Source organism: Thermobia domestica, chromosome 8, assembly GCF_964235325.1.
Source record: "Thermobia domestica chromosome 8, izTheDome1.hap1.1, whole genome shotgun sequence".
Lineage (NCBI taxonomy): Eukaryota > Metazoa > Arthropoda > Insecta > Zygentoma > Lepismatidae > Thermobia > Thermobia domestica.
The window spans coordinates 155,263,569-155,285,522 of record NC_137461.1 but is presented as its reverse complement, the minus strand read 5'-3'; the positions used below and the strand labels follow the sequence as shown (position 1 = coordinate 155,285,522).

Here is a 21,954-nt window from a genome sequence, read left to right as displayed (position 1 = left end):
ACCCCAAAAAATTAAAAAAAAAATATTTTGTGACTTTTCTTTTTTTGAGAACACCTAACATCTTTTTCTTAAAATGCAAATCGGTTCAGCCGTTCAAGAGAAAAAAGAATTTCATTTTTCCTTGCCCCCTCCTAACACCCTTCCAAAAGCACTAGAGTTGCTGAAATTTTGGAAACTGAGTTTCTCATAAATGTTTACCAATTTTGTAAATTTCGTGCAGGTAAATATGAGGAAGTTTTCACATGCTTATTCCGCTAGGCCCATTGGATATTTCCATAATTTAGGGAGTGCATCAATGTATCTGTCCCAAATTTTCAAAAAGGTACATCAACATACCCATATCTCATGAAAGAGAATGGACCAGTGTACATGCCCATATAACCATATACAGTAATAAGACCTCTTCAAAGGAAATAAATTGGGTTAATAACCGACCTCATGACAAACAAATTGTCGTTCTAATTTTTAGCAATTTTTAGGGATAAAAGGGAGAGAGATGGGCCACCGAAATGTATAGTGATATATATTGTGATCCTGTAGTATAACACCAAATTTTTAAATTTGCGATTTCAAAAATTTAAGGGTGGTAAAATGTGCCCCGTAAATTTCTAAAGGGTGCACCAATATACCTATGTCTTGTGAAAGGGGATGTACCCCAGTATACGCCAATGTAACCATGTAAGGTAATAAGACCTCATCAAAGGCGAAAAATTAGATCAAAAGCCTCCGAAATTTGAATTTTTGCAATTTTTACCCTTAAAAGGGAACGAATTGAAATGAATTGAATTAATTTCCTGTTCATAACCGTGGCTATATGAGACGTGGACCTACTTATTAACGTGGATTCCGAACCACTTGAGCTCCCGCCGGCAATCGAACCCGGGTTTCCCAAAGACACGTACACTAACCGCTTAGCCACGAAGGAGCTCTTTAAAAGTGAACAAGATGGACCCCAAAACATACAGAAGTGTATACGCTGGTGTTGGCTACCATATCGTTTTTACTTTCGGAAATTTCGAAACTTTAAGGGAGTGGTCATACCTACCCTGCCAAAAATGAGAGAGCGCGGTCCTAGATATCCCTAGGTCACTAACCACGTGCCAATGGGTTTGACTCTTAACAGCACAAAATTTGTTGCTCCCTCGGCTCGATATCCGGGCTGGCGTACTACTTATATACTATCAGGGAATTTTGGGAAATTGGAGGAAAAGGGAATTTTTAATAATGAATTTTCCCTTCTTGAGTTGACAATGCTTTCTGCTGTGTAATTGCAACACTGTGCAAAAGTCTTCATCAGTGCGATTGTGATTCATAGTTTTGGCTTCCTTATTTTTTTTTTTCAGATGGAAAGACTGGGAGGTTAAGCCCTGGAAATGTACAGCTCTTGTTGTTCACAGCTGAACTTATTGATCAAAGTTAAAAGTTTATTGCTGGGTACTACTGTTAGATTTTTTCTTCTTAAAGTACTTGTGTGAGTGTTGGGTGCAGTGAGTTATTTCGAGAAATTGCTTGAATAACCCTAACAGATACTCTTACATATATGTCAGAATGACTGTTAAATCCAATATTACAGAGATAACACCCCTTTTGAAAAAAATTATGAATTGTACGAGGAAGGGAATCAGGATAAAAAAAAATGTGTTCCACATGTGAGTTGTAAACTTTGTACATTGAATCTTCGGGTGTGGTTGAATGGAACGCACAAAGCAATATCATTTACCGTGTCAATGGTATGGCGTGAGCAGAAAGACCACACGCCAGACTGTTCCTTTTGTTTAACATACGTATGTGGTATAAACGTGACAACCAATGAGTCAATCATATACACAAATTTACCTTCCACTGTGCGACCTATTCCACACAGCAAAGAATTACCTGTCCGTGTTTCACCGAGAAAGTGGTCGTTGGATGATTCTGATGAATATGCTACTTCCGTAGATTGTGATTCCGAAATTGAAGAAAAGGAAGATCCTGTCTATACTGAAAAATCGTCGGAGCCGCAATTAATATCTCAAAGTAAACTAAATGATCTTGTTAGGAATTTGCACTAATCCCAAGCTGAACCACTAGCTTCGAGATTACAAGGATGTGATGTGGTGAAGGTTTTTAGACTCTCACGAAGGATTCGTGTTCTGTACAGATGTCTGCGAGCTCATGTCACCATTGGCGTTGATTATGATAAGAATGATTGGCTGTTATTCATGGATTCTTGCAAATTCAATCTAAAAATCGTGTTATTACACAATGGAAATAGTCATACTGCTATTCCGGTTGCTTATACTGTAGGTGTGAAAGAAACATACTGAAATATGAAGTTTTAATTGAAAAACTTGAGTACGAGGAACATCCATGGCACATTCGTGGTGACTTTAAAGTTCTTGGCTTGCTTTTGAGATGCAATCGGAATATTCGAAATATTGCATCTTTTGTACGAATGAGACAGTAGGGCAAAATATACACACAACAACCGAAAATAATGATCTGCAAGAAAGTTTTTGACTTCCGCGCTGAAAAGTGTTAGTTACGAATCTCTTGTCGAACCGCAGAATGTGTACTTACCGCAATTACACAAAGAAAGGGTTAATGAAAATTTTTTCAAGACTCTAGATAAGAAGGGTCGTCTCTTCTGTTACCTGAAGGCACTATTTCCCTGCATCCCAGATCAAAACTTAAGGAAAGGATATTCGTTTGACCAGAAATACGGAAAGTGATTAAAGATCCAAAATTCGACGAAATCCTGAATGGAAACGAGAGAAGAGCGTGGGTAACACTGAAGAACGTGGTAAATTGTTTTCTGGGAAACGGAAAACCTCAATAGTATACCCAAATTGTTAAAGAATTCATACTGAGTTTTGAAAAAATGGGTTGTAACATGTCTTTGAAACTTCATTTCCTCTACAGCTACATGTATTTCTTTCTCGACAACTTACGTGCAGGATCAGATGAACATGGTGAAAAATTTCATCATACAGTTCGTGTGCTGAAAGAAAGATACTCGGGGCAATGTGAGGGGGTCTCTACGCTAGCTGACTACCGTTGAACCGTGGAAAGACAGCATGGGGTGCTTAAGAAAGGAAACGCCGATAAGAGCGTTTATCACTTTGTGAAGCAAGACAGTTTTCTTATTTGGTTTTCGCAACAGATAACATGAAAGTGCGAACAAAAGGCAACTTTGGTAAGAACATTTGTGAAGCAGTAAAGTATTCTTATTTTATTTCACTTTTGTATGTTGTGTTTCACTAATTTTGTTTAAATACATATTATATGTGCATTTTAACTTAATGTTTATATTTACATTTAGGTACTTTGATTCAATGTAATGCAAATATGAGATGCACGGATGGATGTGCATCCCCAACTGTTCATCAAATTTTAAAAAAAAATCTCAGGCGTATGGATGCCCATGCGATCTTTTCCAAGGGAACAAATACCTCAAAAGTAGCCAATGTTGTCACAAAATCATTCAAACTGTAGGTACAATTACACAAAGCCAGTTTTCTAAAGTGCAATCTAGGGAGCAAATACGCACTTTTGGCACTCACGGTCAGGTATTGGTAGGGCTTCGTATCTGCAAGGTTTCTCTATATGTCAGATCGTTTCTTCAAAACTTAGACGGTTTTTACGAGCTGTGTAATGTATAACCTAGCATATTAAGCTGACTCTTTTGTACTCTTTTGATTGTACTCTTTTGAGGATACTGATTTCGAGACTTCTCTCTGAGAGATTGCAGTGATTCATCTGGATTATTTTCTAGCCTGGAAACAAAGGTAAGAATGTTAAAAGTACCGCAAAACAAAATGGATAGAGAACCACTGCTTAGTTTTACTCCAATTTCGAATATTCAACATGGGACCTAAATGTGATATTCCTGGAATAGTCTGCGTTATATGTTAAGTTAAACTGTCATCCTCGAATATGTCAGTCTAGGTGATAGTAGCAGGTAATACCGATTCCGGGACACTTTCATCGACTAGATCACAATGTTAGGATCTATATACACGATGTATTCACATTCCAAAATTTCGGTAACTTCGACAGTTTAATAGGATGTGGTTGTAAATTTTTTATATGTTGGCCAAAATCGTGGAATGTGAATTTAGTTTGAGGCAACTTTGGCTCAAGCTGGACGAGTAATGAAGAAATGGAAAAACAGAGGAGGAAGAAAAAGTAGAATCTTGAGAAACCCCCCTCCACACACAGTATTGTTCACCACAAAGTCCACATCGTAGGAACAGGGATCGAACCAATCTTCTATAGCTCCTGTGGTGAAATCTACCACTGAGGCATTACTGCCATGCAAGGAATTGTCTAAGATATTATCCTTATACATAGAATTTAGAGTTTATTTATGGCATTTAGGAAATTTCACCATGAGCAAAATGTTGACAGCTCTCCAAAGGAGTTGCATTAATGTCGCATAACGTATCTTCTGTAACTTTTCTGTTCTTCTGATTTTCTTTCTATTTTATATTAGTTTCTGTTTTCTGCAACATCGTTACTGTCCTTGTGTTTGTTACTGTCGTTTGAATAGACACCGAAGTTTGATAAAAGAAATCTGAAAACTAGTTTCGAACAAAAACTAAGGTTAGATTAACCCGCCGCTATAAGGATGTTTCGAAATACACAATGAGACAAGTGATGGCAATGTGATCTCATTTGGAATAAATTATATCAAAAAACGTTTACATCATCAAAGCGGAATTTAATTTACTCATATATGAACATATTCGGTTATTTTCTTCTGTTTCCTGACATTACTCAACATTGCCACTTCCAAAGTTAAAACATTAAAGCTTGACAACGACTTGGCTTATGTTTATTATCGAAGTCCCACTTCAATCTTACATTTGTATTATTAATAGTTATTTTTAGTTAATATCAATACTATTGCATTATCTATTTCGTGTATCGCGTTCAAAAAGTCGTTCCTTTACCTATCACATAAAGGTATAACCATGAAGCGAGAAAGAGAGAGACAGAGAGACGGAGAGAAAAACCCAAGTTAGTGGATATAAAATGATTTAATTTTGCATGTAGGAAACCCCAAAGCTATTCTTCTCCCTCCGTCTCTATTTCTTTTTCTATGTTGCACATGAGCAATTACGATTACAGAGAAAAGCACAACTAAAGAAAGGGACAAAACGAGAAGGTCTATGAAAGGCAGAATGTGAAGGAAAGAGAAAACCAATAGATTAATAATGGAACAATTTCATTGATGCATTACGATAATACACAAACCTATTAATCACTCAATTGTTCAAGGATTTGCATTCAGTTGTCAGGGAATGATTCTGATAAAATTATAATTTCAAACAAACCGTAATTAGCTGAGATTGAATTTGACGTACAGATTCAAACTTCAACACGTTAACAGATATATATTTTTTCTACAACATCGGAGATAGCACAGTCTTTGCTACTGTCGTGTTATGATATGAAGAAAGAAAATTCACAAGGAGCGTCTGAGAGTCTGATTTATTGGTTCCAGTTCTTCACTACTTTGCATATCTTTCAAAAAGAGTTTTCCAAGGCCATGCTCAGTTTGAAGACATATGTAAGACAGCCCTGTTGCTTGCTAGCAAATTCTGTACTTTTGTCATTTGATGGAGAGCAGTTACCATTGCGTTATTGAGTAGTAGAACAAAATACGTAATCCGACTAGCAATCAAACCTCTTTCCCTTTGGTATTATTTTAGAAAGTAAAGGTTTTAACGATTAGCTGTTTTCTAAACCAAAGAAATGTGGCCAAGATTTGTCTTTTTGGAACGCTACAAGATCGAACACGCTAAGTGGACCTTTTGTTACACGTTACTGATTTTAGATAAGGAAGATTAGATTAGTTTAGGTTAGTAATAGTGAAACAAACTTACTCCTCGCGTAAATAATTATATTTATTTCCATCCGTTGTTTTTATAACAGAACAAGCCTACCTTTAAATCCAGAATACGTATTTTTATACGTGTAAAGGCAGTATAACAATTAAAAAGATGGATTTCAAAAGATCCTAAGTCAATTTGTGTCAATTTTGAGATATTGGTTCTATTACGTTCCATTTCAGTATGTTGTGCAGGGTTTCATTCTAAAACTACATAAAGGAAATTAGTTGCAAGCAAAAGAAAACTGCGTTGTTTTCCAAACTGTTCTTAGTCAACAGTATTCTCTGAAGTTATTTTGTGACCCATGCCTACAAACACTTATAAATTTCTTGCTATAGATGATAGTTTTCACGTTATATAACGAAACGTAGGCAATTACAATTTTCTTTTACTTAGATTACTTTTCTTCTACAGAAATTGAGTGATGGAAACGCACACAAAATATCGTCTATTGAAAAACTTACTTTTTTTTTTTGACTTGGGTACTTTTGGAATTGGCTCTTCATTTCACTTTATCGAAACAGTTTTCTCGTGTATGTAAATTGCTTTATGGATACTGTTCTTATTATTATATCCGTTTAACCACTTTAAAATTTCTTTCGCGAATATTGACCAAATAGTTCTTCACAAGGTGCAAGTCATGAAAGTAACTAATTACACGGTAGTTATTAGACATTACCTGTTTTCCTTTTCTGCTCACAGCGCAGAGTATTGATGACCATGGACACATGCCATGATATTCACTTGTTGGAATTCACCAAACTATACCTGTTAGGTGAATGAGTTCCTCTGGCGCTACAGCAGGACGATGAATTCGGCAACATGGTACTACAGGCAACAAGTTGAATTTCCGGTTTTCTGGCCGTGCTCATGTGTGGACCGCTGCGGAAACTGCGAGATTATTAAATGAAGCTAGGTTGGACCCATTAAGAACATCTAGACAGATAAGAGAAAGTTCTTACCTTCCAGTAGAGAGACAACGCTCCGAACATTTTGCCTTGCTGAGTTACTTCGTCATGTTTCAGTTGGGAAGGAAGAACTTTCAGACACACAGGAAATTAATAGACTGTTATTTGCACATGCGAATGAGGGTCGTAAGCGGGAAAAATGTAATTTTCTGATGAATCAATATTCAAAACATCAAATGAGGGCGCTGTTTTGTGTATTGGCAAGGAAACCCCGATATGTGGCTGCTTGAAATTGCAGTGGCCATTCACCTTTTCATCTCGAGGTTGTATTTCCAGTCGCAGTGCATGACAGTTTCACAGAATGAAGGCCTATTGGACAGTGTTCAGTACGTTTACTTCCAGAGTAACATCATGGTGTTATACGTAGGACTACTTAAGGCTTATGATGTCACTCAGTTGCAGTGATAACAGTTCCAATGCATATCTTCCGTGTGGTTCAGGGATAATTTGCAGGGCAACTGAGATCTGTTCAATTTCAGAATATTTATAGAAGTGCGAGACAAGTCATCGGCACTGCCACTGTAAATTTCTAATACAGCTGACATACTTGTTCATGCCTAAAATTGGGATTAAATGCCATCGTGATTGTAACTCACCAGCTTGATGAACCTAAGCTATCAGCATTAATTTCATTCATTGATGTAATTTTATTTTTCAAAACTTCTAACTCCCTATACTAATGTGATGAAGTTCGACTTCTACGCTCTCGCGACTGTAATTATTAATCTCAGTGACATCCAGAACTATAGATTTACACTAATATCGGTCGTTTTTAAATAATTTTTACATGTCATCTCCTTTCTATCACTACAGGGGCACTAAAGGGAGATAGATGTAGATTTAGATGGTATAAGGAGTTTCGATAATCAACTTATGGCACACGGAAACTATGGATTTGCTACTCCCGCCACTTTTGTTTAGTTTAACATACTTGCTGTATCCCAGAGACATTAATGAGGCGCAAATTGGATTTATACAGCATCGGAAGTGTTGCTATTCATCTCACTTTTGATAATTTTACTTTACTCCCTTCCATTCTGACTTCGTGTGCTAGATGAACTTATTGGAGGTCATCGAAGCTACTATCAATAAACTTAGTAGCTCCAAAGCTAAGATTTGACACCAATATCGTACATTTTCAATTATTTTTATGTCAAAAATTCACACGCTATTTTAGGGTACTAATGTGGGCTGAACTTCAAATTAAACGGAATTTGTAGGATTACTCTTTATCTAAGCAACCTTGGAACCTAAGTATTCAACACTAATATAGGTATTTTTGTTAGTTTGTATCTACCCTCACACTTCCCATGTGAAGGCTGAGGGGACTTTGCTACCACTGGAGTTGAGAATGAAATTAAGTTGAATCAGAATTTCCACCATAATTAACTTAGCGATGCTGATAACAAATGATTGTACACTAATTCAGTAGATGTCTATATTTTTTATATGTAATTCCGCGGAAACCCTCCCAAGGGTCGACAGTGTCTCTAATTATAACATTATGCGTTGCCGGAAATGGATATTCAACTGAAAAATGAGGTAGGAAGAAAAGTAGAGGTAATAAGAAGTTGAGAATGGAGGAAGTGAGAAATCTTTTGTTGAGGTATTGACAAATCTTATGTTGAGAAGAAAACTACTCAAACGAGGAAATGATAAGTGTATGTTCTAACAGGGTGAGAGCATATTAAACTTTGCGTACAGCAGGATGCAAAGGAAGTCAGTAGGTTACCATGGATACAAAACTGCTATAAAACCATAGAGTACAGAACAGATGTTGCAGAAAATAAGAGAAAGGAAGATCTTGAAACAGGTTGATACAGAAGAATGTAGATAGATGTACATAAAGTTAAACAGTGAGTTACAAAAGCAAAAGAAGAGTTTATAGAAGAAGTCATAGAAGAATTAGAAACAGTTCGGAAAAGAGGAAATTACAAGGAGGTGAAACCTATGGAGCTTCGAGGGAAATAAGGGAATATTATGATGGCAGTAGAAAATAAGAATGGAAAAATAATCAATGAGAAAAGTGAAGTCTTAGGAAGACGGAAAGAATATGTTGGGAACTTATATGAGAGTTATGATAGATATATATATTCAACTTGTTGAAGTAAAAAATAAAGTACACTAATATGATAAAGGATTTGACATCCTTCGGGAATAGTTTGGCAAACTATATCTGAGAATAGAGATGGACAACTGGATAGATAATACATAGGTATGCCAATGGAATTCATTAAGAACATTAGAGATAAGGGCAACAAAGAATTGTTTCATTTCTACAATGAAGTATATAAAACAGGAGAGTGGCGAAAATACTGCTTGAACATGATCATGATGCTGATAGTTAAGAAATCTTAGCCAGAGAGAGGCAAAGGTTATAGAACTTTTAGTCTCATATCTCAAGCAGCAAAAATTTTGCTTCGAGTACTGAAAAGAAGATTATATAGAACAAATGGAAAATTTAGGGAACAACGGTTCTGGTTCAGAATAGATAAGGGCACCAGGGATGCGATTGAATTATTATGGGAGACCGACGAAAGGTTTATAGAAAAGCGGAAAAGAGGTGTTGCCTTTACTGATCTATAGAAGACTATTGACTGCGAGAAATTGGTAATTGTTTTTCGGATTTCTTAAGAAAATTGAGTTGGAATGGAAAGATCGAAGACTTATAAGAAACTTATGTAGGAACCAACAAGTAAGTGTTAGGAGTGGAAATACCAAATGAAAGTTCGATACTCCTAATTGGAAAGGGGGATCGACAGGGGTGGTGTAGTTTGCCAATATTATTTTATATTTATCTAGAATAGGTAGTGAAAAAAAACTATATAATGAAACCGGCATTTTCGTAGAGAGTAGAATGATTAGAAACAAAGTTTGCAGATGGAAAGGCGCTTGCTGCATAGTCTGAAAAAAATAAGGAATAAGATATTACAAAACTTGAGGAAGGGCTGTGAAGAATATGGGATGAAATAAATTTCACAAAGACAAACGGCATTTGATTGGAATGATTATTTATGGTATCAAATATAGAAGTAGGAGAGGGGAAATAGAACATGAGTAGTTTTCGATTCTGAGTAGTGCTACTATTGATGATACGAAGTAGGAATGTGAAATAAAAGCAAAGATGAGGAATTGCGAAAGAAACCTTTAGGAAGAAGAAAATACTATTTTGTGGAACCTTGTATAAAGACTTGGGAAAATGGCCTTAAAATGTTTCGTGTCGAATATTGCACTGTATAAGTCAGAAACATGGATATTACTCAAAAGTGATGAAAATGACAGGAAGGTTCAGAATGTGTGTGTTAACAAGAACGGAGAGAAGAATGGAGTATTCTCGAGAGGAAAACGAATTAAAGTGTGTTAAAACGGTGGGAGAAGAAAGAAACAATTTTACATATTAAGAAGGACAAAAGAAACTGGATCGGATATTGGCTAAGGATGAAGTATATCATAACGGACGTGTTAAAGGGCATGTCGGCAGGGAAGAGAGGTCGGAAGCGGAATATGATACAATTGATAAAACGATATCGAAACAGAAAATGCGTACGTGAAGATGAAGAGGTTATAGGGAACATTGTGGAGTATGGAAAATTCTCAGTTGCGGTAAGTTGCCTGCCAATAATGGCAGAATATCTTAGAGGATGATTATCTGTTTAAAGGACATAACCACTTGATGCAAAACATGAAATTTAATTTCGTGAGCAATTATATGTTCTAGATTCATTGTTTTGTTTTTGATTTTATGATGTGTATGTCTATCTCCGCAATATTCTGCAAGAACACCTTGCTTCCATCCATCCTGGTAACGTTTTTCCATTCATGATTATGTTTGTTGAAGTATTCACCACACACATCATTTTCGTTTCCAAGAACGTCTAGGTAGTAGTGCTTTAAATATACATTTAGAGATACATTGCTTCCGCTTTCTCATAGCTTTTCAATAAATTACGTACAAAATTTTAATAATTTTCAGCCTTTCTTTTGCAAAAAAATTGGGGCACAAACACTTTCAATAACTCCAAGTCACAGTTGTTGTAGTGAACAGAGTTAAGTATTAAAAGTCTGATACTAAAAGTTACATCTTACCTGGGTTTCCAAAAACACACCACCCCCACCTTCTTCATGCTAGGATTAGGAATTTACGGAAATTTTCAAAATCAAGAACTGAAAATCAGCACCTCTCTTGACCCTTGAAAGAACGAAACAATATATGAGGACGATCTTATTCTACATAAGTATGCATGTACAGTATAAATCCAGTATTAGCTAGTGATGTGTGTACAATACTTCTTATAGCGACTTTCATTGTACTGCGTGATGGTAATCATCTCATCCGAAAGTGAAGATCACAAGCTCAAATATTCCGTTCTTGTAGAAGGTAGCAATGTTTAATTTACACCTTGTAGTCCCATAAATATATCTATTATATTAAAATCTTCAATATTATGTTTTTCTTAATTTTATGCGAAACTTTTAAAGTATAATTTTCCTGATTTATAATTTAGGAAGTAATTAGGAAAAATATATATTTATTTTGAAATAGAATAGCCCAAAACTACCCAAGTCTTGTGCAATCAAGCTGCGCTTTCTTCGGAATAATATAAAATTATAATGGAAGAAGCAATAATTTTTAAGTGCGTTTAATGTGTCAATATATTTACTGCATCAGTAATTTAATAATCTACTATATTACCACTACTAATTCAAAACTAACAGGTAGAATTTAGAACCTATTCCCTATTATTACTGACATTTGTTCTTCTTAAAGTGATAAGAACTTTCTATTATATCTGTTACTGTCTCTTTCGCAAGGTTGACAATCATCCAGGAAAACCCCGATGAAATGTATCGAAACACTGTTACAAAATAAATAAATAAATAAAAGAAACACACTACTAACAAATCAACAGTGCATAATCAACTAAACGCAAGACTTGATCGAAAACCATCATGCAACACCTTCTGTGCTGACTTTGGAATTATTTAAATAATTAATATTTTCTAAGTAGTGTATGCATTTCTTTATTAAAATTAAATTAATTCATAATGTAACGTAAAGTAAATAATTCGTTTCCATAACGTAGCGTTATCTACCTCAGACGTTAATTAGCATATGTATTGTTCCTATTAATGTTGGTAATAGGGAAATCATAATATTCAATTGTAGCTTTCATACAATTTTAAATTTGTAACGGTTTCGGGTATCGAACATATCCTTCTTCAGACACTATCGAAAATAAATGAAAATACAGACATATATATTTTAAATTTATAATATGTAACAATAAATTATTGTTATAATTTCTCGTTTCTCTTTATTTTTTACCACTATAACTCTTTTAATACTATATATAAAATCACTATTATTTTCACTTTACCTTTCTTTTCTTCTTAATCCGAAATATCAATTAAATTTGACGCTTCCTCTGCATTTTATGTTCCATAATGATTTTTTCTTACCCGTGAATTATTAATTTTCAATTTTTTCCGACAACCTATAACACAATTTATGAATTTGAAGCCCATTATTCCAATTTATTAAAATTTCTCTTTTTAATCTCTTAATCCTTCTCGCTTCTTTCCATTTTCATACTAACGTTCTGTTTTCTTTTTCTAAATCTTATACCTTTTCCCAATTTAAATCATGTCCTGTTTCTTTTACAAGTTCATAAATCGCGTTATTCTCTCGTTTAAGTCTTACGTCATCGTTATGTTGTTTTACTCTTTCTTTAACCTTTTTTCCTGTTTTTCCAATATATATCATATTACATTTCTTACATTTCACATCATACATTACTCCTTCATCTTCTTTTATGTTCTCATTCCCCATTTTCTTCTATTCTTGAAGAAGAGAAGAGAAGAAATAGATAGTGAAGAAGAGAAAAAGAAAGAAGATCTAGAAAATTTCACTATCTTCCAGAGAAAAATGGTTACAATATAAAGAATATAAAGAAGAGTAGAACCAAAGAGGACAAAACGAAATGACACAGAAAAGAGACATGGGAAGAGGAAAAGTGAGAATTTCATGGGATAGAGTGCATTAAAGAAAAAACAAAGATACTAAGGAACTTATTAACCCAGTTATGCCTGAAAAAGTTTCTACTATTAATTGTTTTAATTCTTTATTTTAACTCATATTACTGCCTTATGACGAAAAAAGGCAAAAAAGATGATCCCCCACTTCCATTTCATCGGGAGGGGGTGTCCTTTAAACAGGACAGTAGGCACATGCATGTATAAAAATAATATATTTTTGAAAACTAAACTTTCGTCAACTATTTGAATATGTTTTCTACAAAGAAAGGAAAAATGCAAGTAAAATGACGAAGAACCCAGCTATATTTGCAGTTGCTATTCATATATTTATTTATTACATATCTTTCGTTTACATACTCCAGAAAAAAATACATATTATTCTTCAAAATACACACTTTAGTGGTATCAAAATGCGCATTTTTTCAGTCGTATCCTTTTCCTTGCACTTCTGTTTTCCTCCCGGTGTGTGGTACGCATCAAAACATTTACCAACATGTAAGATTACATCACGATTTACACACTTTTTTTGACACTTTCTTGTGGCACACGCGGCACCTTGTCTGCTTTATCTGAGATACCAGCTTATTATCCAATGGATCAAATCGCGTGTCTGCCTTTTCAAGACTGGACGGGCGGGACAGTTTAGATTTCCCTTGTTTTTGTTGGATTCCAAAAGTGCCAGTACAATTCTTCTCCGAAATATCAGTTGATCAAGTTTCCACCTCATTGTATGTGTAACTGCCATGAGTTTTGTGTTGCAGAGTCCAGTAGGAAAATAACCAATAGGAAGTACCATTTTTTCCATCGAATTGTAGTGCGATACAAACTGATATTTGATCGGAACCATCAACGCTCCCCATTCCTGTGTTGTACACGTATACATTATGAGGCTGTTGGATTGTAACATTCGCCTTCTCCCTTTGAGAAAAGCATGGGAGAAGCAGTATGCATGGAAGTTGCTGGTACGTCATTTGAAGCCACAGCTACAATGTTGTTGTCAGATAAATTTGCGCATGATGTGAGGAATATATTTAGTAACATTGTGTGCCTTGTACACCATAAAATACAATTTGATTTATTCAACATCTAAATTAAAATTTCTTACCGAATGTTAGGTTAGTTAGCGATAGAATAATTCTGATAGAGAGTTAATTATGTTGTGAGGAGCATAATTGAATACTATTTGGCCTTGTACTTCAAAATATGATCCTGACTGCTGACGAGAACACTAATTCTGTTATTTTAATAAAAATATTTCATATTGAACTTTACGCAGTTAATTGTTATGTAAATATAGTAGCAAGAAATGAAAATTGTATAAAAACAACACTAAACACAATACATTTTATTTTCGTAATTTTTTGACTCTTATGTTCCTACTGTCCTTTTCAAAGGACACTGAGAATTCAAATTGAATTACAAGAACGCCAAAAGCAAAATTAAATAAATATCATTACGGACATTATACCTCATCTTTATTCAAGCAGCGCAAATCCTGAAAAATGAAATAAATTCAATAGTAATTATAAAATCTTTTCTTTCAGAACGACAACTGACCTTCCGTACCATTCTTTTAACCACATGTGAGAATACGCGACTACAACGACACCTATATTTAAAACAAAAGAAAGCGAAAGCACGCAAGTGATTTCTTGAACATTCTCGTAAACATATAAGCCGGGACATTGTATTGATAGAGCATAGACGAGGGTGCCTTAAAATGAGCATTGCAGAGTGTCCTTTTAAAAGGACGGTAGGCATACCTGGGTTAAGAAAAGGAGGTGTGAACAGATACAGAAAAGGAGGAAGCAGAATCCTAGAAACGATTAAGAAAATAAGGAATCAGAAGGACATAAAAGAAGAAGATAAAGGAATAGTGCGTGATGTGAAATGTAAGAAATGTAATATGACATATATTGGAGAAAAAATAAAAGAGCTTAAAGAAAGAGCAAAACTACGTAAGGACGACGTGAGATTTAAACAAGAGAATAACGCGATATACAGTATGTCGCTAAATTTGTTGTACAAAAGCAGAGGAGTGATTCTTGAGAGTAAAACAAATAAAAAAGTTCCAATAAACATAGGGCGAAAACTCCACCGTTTACGTGTTAAAGGCTGTCCAAAACATGAAAAAATGAATTCTAAAAGTCCATAGCACCAAAACCATGGGATCTACTATAGTCGGATCATGGCTTCACTTAGGAACTAGTATGTGCTCTATCCAAAAATACATGTTTTAGAATCCTAAGGTACTCACGAAACAATTTTTATGGAGGTAGTTGGAGAGTGCTTTATATCATAGGCTCGTAGTCAAACTCCCTCTATAAAAATGGTTGTGCAAGCACTTCAGGATTCTGAAACACGCATTTTTAGATAAGACACATACTAGTTCCTAAGTTAAGTCTTGACCCGACCAATGTAAGATCCCATAGTTTTAGAGCTATGAACCTTTAAAAATCGTTTTTTCATTATTTCGGCAGCCTATAACACGTAAACGATGGGATTTTCGCCCTATGTTTATTGGAACTTTTTTGTTTGTTTTACTACCAGGAATGAATCCTCTGCTTTTGTACAACGAATTTAGCGCCATACTGTATAAACATGAAAGGAAAAGGACATGATATAAACTGGTAAGAGGTGCAAAGTTTAGAAGAAAAGAACAGAACACTAGTAATAAAATGGAATTAAACCAGATGGATTACGAGACAAAAAAAAGAGGAAGATTAATGAATTGGACAAATAAACTTCAAATTCATTAATTATGGGATAGGTTGTTAGAAAGAATTGAAGATTTTAAAATTCACGGATAAGAAACCAATACATTATGGAACATAGAATGGAAAGGAAATGTCAAATTTAATTGATATTTGGGAATAAAAAGAAAGTATACAAAAATGAGAATAAAAGCAATTATGTTTATATATATTAATAGAAACATTTATAATAAAAAATATTTAAATGGTAAATTATAAAAATAATTTATAGTTACAAATTTATATTTAAAAAAGTAATAATATTGACTATTATAATGTCTCTATTATCTACATTAGTCTGAACAAACATGCCAAGTAACATCTGAGGAAGATAACTTTACGTTACAGAAACAGTTACGAATTATTTTAATTTTAATAAAGAAGTACATACTCTTGTCAGAAAATATTAATTATTTACCTAAACCATTAATTGTATTTTACCTTCGTAAACAGAAAATGTATTCCATATCTTGTAAGTGGATAATATGGTTTCGTGCTGTATAAATATGTAGTAGGCAGTAAATGTGAATGTTGATAGGTTTATTTATTTTTCACAGAAGAGAATATTTTAATTAGGTAGTATTCAGAACTAAGTTTTTACTTGGAATCGCGTCTAATTTATATTCAATTATTCATATCCGAAAAAAATCAATTATTTCAACCCACTAACAAAGATAAAATTAAGCTTATTCTCTCCTTTCTATTATGCTACTATTTCTATTTAAGGAATAAACGAACAGTGTAGATAACCAGTAAGACAGCATGTATGTATAATGTATAACAATATACTATTTTTTCCAAATTTTTCAGGAAGCTTACCCAGATAGATTTCGAAAAGTGTATCTCATTAACACACCATCCAAGTTAATGAGTTTTCTCAATTTACTTTTGACGCTTTTACCCGAGAAAATGAGTTCAAGAGTAAGTATAACTTTTTTTCAAACCTTCAATTGAAATTTATGTCGTACAGTGTATTATAGAACAAGAAGCTTCATGTAAAGAGTTTGTAACTTTTAGACGTATAACACAATTAACTTCTTTGTAAAAAGAACACTTAAATACTGTAATTATATTCATAAGTAAAATAACGTAATTCAGATTATTATCTTCTAATTAATTAAAAATAGCCCTATTTTAACAATCTTAATTAATATGTAAACTAGAAATACATAGCAATGTGACGTGTCACTTAATCTAAGTTTTATATTGTGTTAATTACTCTCTTAACCTGGTAGCACTAAAGAGTATTTGAAACGATTTTCTCATGTTTTGGATCGTACGAAATTTATACCCATTTTTTTACTTATTAGTATAAAAGTTACAAGGAAGTTTGCAGAAAAATATTTACTTAGGAATTTTGACAGATAGATAGATAACATAGTACTATAATATGACTTCAATCCAATCAAATTATATTGAATATAATGTTATAGGTTAATCTTATATATAAGAAAATATGTTTAATGGCTACATAGCAATAATAAAATATTATATCAAATAATATTTAATAACTGACTTCGTTCTACTGTATATTGTGATATTTACAGTATAACTTTTCCACTCTGTTTTTCCTTTAAGTACACAATTAAAAAACATTTTTCACTAATTTATCGGTCTGCTTCAATAATGAACCAAACTTCAGTATTAACCTTAAAGATGAACGAAATAATGTACCTACGTAGGTACAAAGGAAACTATATAACGGTTCGCTTTTTATTTAAGTAATTGAGCCTCTACAACGCAAACTTCACGGACATAATTCCATTTTATTTTTTAATTTGTTCTCCTGACAACCTCTTATAGACAATCTTATTATTTAAACATTTGAATATCTTTTTATATATTAACATTATATCTTTATATTATTTCTTTTTCTATCTCTTCTTCTGATATTAAAATCAGCCAGCCTAGTAGATATTTAGAATATCTTATGGTCCAAATGTACAATATACCGTTGTATTTTATGGCGCCCGACGGACTTTTCTTTTTATTCATTTTATTTAATAAAAAAGAAAAAGAATTCTGGACCGTTTACTTTTACATATCAATCATTCGAGTTTTGGAATGCATTTTGGATACTTGAAAATTACAATTCATATAATTATACATATACATCATATTTAATTCTATAACAATATATCATATTTAATTCTATAACAATATTATTATCATCTTCATTTATTTATACATTTCAACGACGATAAGGCACATTCGAAATTTCATTTGCAAGTTATTTAAGTCCTTTTCGGGTCCATTAAATGCTTGTTTTAATTAAAAACTATTTATTTAGGCAACATGAAGGAGGTTTTGAAAAAGATATATGTGATATTCATATAGTTGTTTTTCGAAGGGAAAATGATCAGATATATTTAGATTATTATCATATAATTCAAATGTAAGAAGAACACAAAAGTAAGAATTGTTTAAAATACAAATTCCTTATAGAAAACATAAATTATTAACTTCAATATATATCCTAGCATTACAAAGAATCTTTTAAATATACTTCAATAACATGAAACACGAATAATGTGATTGATAATACAAATATCAATGAAAACACATAACATTAAGACATATGTTGTCATAGTAAGAATCAGTTTGATATATCCTTTCGGACGCCCCTACATTAGGTTAAGTTACATGACCAATGCATTTGTTTATTTTGCATTGAGAGTCATAAACCAGAATACAGTCTTGCGCGTTATTTATATCTACAGTTCTTTGTTTCTTTGAAAATTTTCGTCATCCATGGGATTTCTAAGAAATCTCCATCGAACGTGATTAGATCTAATGCTTACATGCTTCTTAGGTGAACGTAATCGTACTACACTAGGATTAGGTTGAGTCACACAATCACATTTACTGTCACTTCTAAGGTTAGGTTCGGTTATCTTACCAGTAACACTAGGTTAAGTTCTTCTTCGTTTCACTGGAGGTGAAATATCGTGCCTCCTAATGGATCTGTTTTTGTCCTTTACATGACATCCACGGTAGCTTATCCTGCCATGGTTTCGGTTTCTTCTGTAGTTAGGCTCGGTTACATTACCGGTACATATGGATATAACATCACCTTTTCCATTGGAATCACACTTTAATCTCATATGAACACTTTGAATTTGGTTTCGAAAGTTAGTTTGATTCAAGCTAGCACTGCATTGTACCATTGATGGATTTTCAAAACTTTGCACTATCATGCTTAGTTTATTAAAGTCAATGCACTGCATCATATTCCGTAAGGACATCGTCAGATTGCTCACTATTATCATATTAGTCTTGTCATTAAGTGCACAGTTCAACAAATTCAACTCAATCAACCAATCAACACAAGCACTAACACGAACATACGTTTTCTTTCTGCATTTCACGAACGTTGGAATCAACTTACCTCCTGCTACATGAACCATAGGATTAATACCATGTTAAATATACGGGGAACACAGACAGCCAATAGCGTTCTCAAGATGAGGATGATCATAACTTTTCGCATTTTGATGCATACCGAAATCACCATCACACGCGTCATTCATAAGACAATCAAATGTATTCGACTGAAAGGAAAAGTCAGGATAGTCTGTTCCAACCAATATGGCAGCATGCTCTTGCAAAAACTCCGCAAATTCCATTAATGCAGATTCAAAGTTTGCTTTCTTCGTGGTTTCTCTGATGATCTTATGGTCCAATTCTTCATCATGATTTTCGAATTTGGCTGTAATAATCTGGTTCACCTTATTTAGTTGTTCCTGTAGTTGGTCCCATTTATCGTCGTTGCGTTCCTGCAATTGCTCAAGCTTTTCTTCAAAACGCTTAGCTTGGTCCTTATTTTGTTGTGATTGGTCTTTAATTTGTTGTGATATCCCTCTTAGAATATACAACACGTTTTCTGAAGCATTCCTTTCGGCCTGAACTATTTGGATATCCATCGTTTCACTGTTCGTAGTACTCATTTTATTTCTGGGTATCACTTTACCATTTCTTAAGATAGTAAAATCAATGTGAGGCTCAATGGTGCTCATTTTACTGTTTTTCAAACGATACATTTTCACTTTTTTCTTTCTCGAGGTTTCGGCACCACTTATATAACGGTTCGCTTTTATTTAATTAATATAGCCTCTACAACGCAAACTTCACGAACATAATCCCATTTTATTTTTTAATTTGTTGTTCTGACAACCTCTTATAGACAATCTTATTATTTAAACATTTGAAAATCTGTTTATATATTAACATTATATCTATATATTATTTCTTTTTCTTTCTCTTCTTCTGATATTAAAATCAGCCAGCCTTGTAGATATTTAGAATATCTTATGGTCCAAATGTACAATATACCGTTGTAACTACGCCACATAATGCACTCAAATTCCCTTTTTGTCTTTTCCAAGTTAAACAAGTTAGATAAATTGCCATCAAGCATTAATTAAGTGACATTTTGAAGCATATACCAAATGAATTCGAAGAAGGAAGGAGAAAGTTTACTTGCGCTAACTAGCAGCTGCACATGAAAGCTAAACCTTGACATTCTAAGCATGACAGTGTATCATATGATTGATGTTCATAGTAGTTTAAACAGGAACATTGTTCATGCCATGCTATGTAAATGTATTAATTAACATCGGAAAACCTCTTCATCTTAAGCAATCTCTGCAAAACACTAAGAATAAGTGGTTGGATTGAGAAAAGTGCTAAAATTGAATTTTAACGTTAAAAACTCATGGAACTACGTTACACACTTTCAAATATTAGAAGTATTAGTGCCACAGAAAGTTTGAAATTTGCAACTTTAAGATTCGGTACTAACGCCAGTATTTCAAAAATTGTATGCACTTTAGGTTGAGATCAATAAAAACAGAGTAGTTGTGAGGTTTAACAATTTCCTGTCAACATGAATCAAATTCACAGTTATATGATATAAAATTGGGTGTGTTTGTCTGAGCGAAGTCATTAAACAACAGAAACAATTAACACTTCAATTTCATGTTCTTCCATGTATAGATTACTTTTCGTCAATGTTCAATATTATAACGAAGTATCCTGTGGTACACGAAATTTAACTCTGAGGTAAGGCATTCTACATAATAATAATTTGTTATTAGTTAATTATTTTTCTCTCGTAACCGATTATTTACTCATTTGAAATCATTGACAGCTCAAAATTCTTGGCAAGGAATACAATGAAATGTATGACGAAATTCCAAAAGACATTTTCCCGAACGAGTATGGTGGAACAGCTGGGCCAATAGACAAACTGAGTGGTAAGATAATAAAAGCTTTAGAAGATTAGTAATTAACTATTTACTCTTATATAACAGTGTATTCAAGTAATATAACTAAAATAGGTATAAATATTTTAATATCCCACGTGGTATTTTGTACAAACATCTTACCCTTGTGTTTGCAAACACTACCACATGGTTTTAGTCAGGATACTACGCACCATATGGATTCACTACAATCAGTATACGACGGACTTCTGGCTCCTCTTACGAAGCATATGATGATAATCGGAGCACCAGCCACCTGGAGGCCTATAAATTCGGCAGTGACCACCGGGCCAGTATCAGTTCTCTGGTGTCTCTCCTACGGTTTGCCACGGAACATTAGTATTAATCTAACCACAATTCTAGTCTGCTATGGGACTCTTGGCTTTTCCTTTCTCCTGGCTTAGCCTGATGCGGGGCTCTGTTGGGAATCCTACTCCCACTTGCTTAGCATGCTACGGGGCTCTGTGACTACAACCTCCTCACTGCTTGCAACGGAGCTTTGGCGATTCCTTTTGGCACTCTGCTTAGCCTGCCATGGGGCTCTGTGGAGATCCTGTCCGCGACCTCACGGTCAAGAAATATCTATTTCTAGCCTAACAAATTTAGAGTAGAATAACCTTGTAGTATTTCTTTAAATAAAGTTATTTAGTGAATTTTATAATAAAAGCCGGTAGTGGGAGTCGATTCCGGTCACTCATTGTATTGCCTTGCTCTACCTATAACCCACATGATACAGAGTTTTGCATAGTGAGGCTTTGACCGGCTACGTTTTACTCTACTCTCCTACCCGAGGTTACGTTTATTAAAAGAAAATTAACTTTTCTTAATTCATAGGTATATGATTTTTTTTGTCAGTGAACTTAGTGATATAGACGAGGATATATTTTTAGTGTATGCCTCATACCCGATCAGAGAAAAATACTTCCCGCCCCACTTTTAATATTCCTCACCTTACGGAGTACCCTTTACCCGTTACAAAAGATCCTGATAGGTTTTTCATGTTGTTCGACCATCTTGCGCTATTTCATTCGTGGAATGCTGAGAAAAAGAAGTAACT

At 34.0% G+C, this 21,954-nt stretch overlaps 1 protein-coding gene across 1 annotated transcript in view; it reads left to right on the top strand.

Moving 5' to 3' along the window:
- The window catches only part of LOC145693304 (retinol-binding protein pinta-like), a 78,242-nt gene that overhangs the window by 39,562 nt on the left and 16,726 nt on the right, over positions 1-21,954 (top strand). Inside the window, exons 4-5 of the mRNA XM_081769168.1 lie at positions 16,444-16,554; positions 20,783-20,888. Of these exons, the coding sequence (XP_081625294.1) occupies positions 16,444-16,554; positions 20,783-20,888 (217 nt within the window). The remainder of the gene's footprint in view (positions 1-16,443; positions 16,555-20,782; positions 20,889-21,954) is intronic.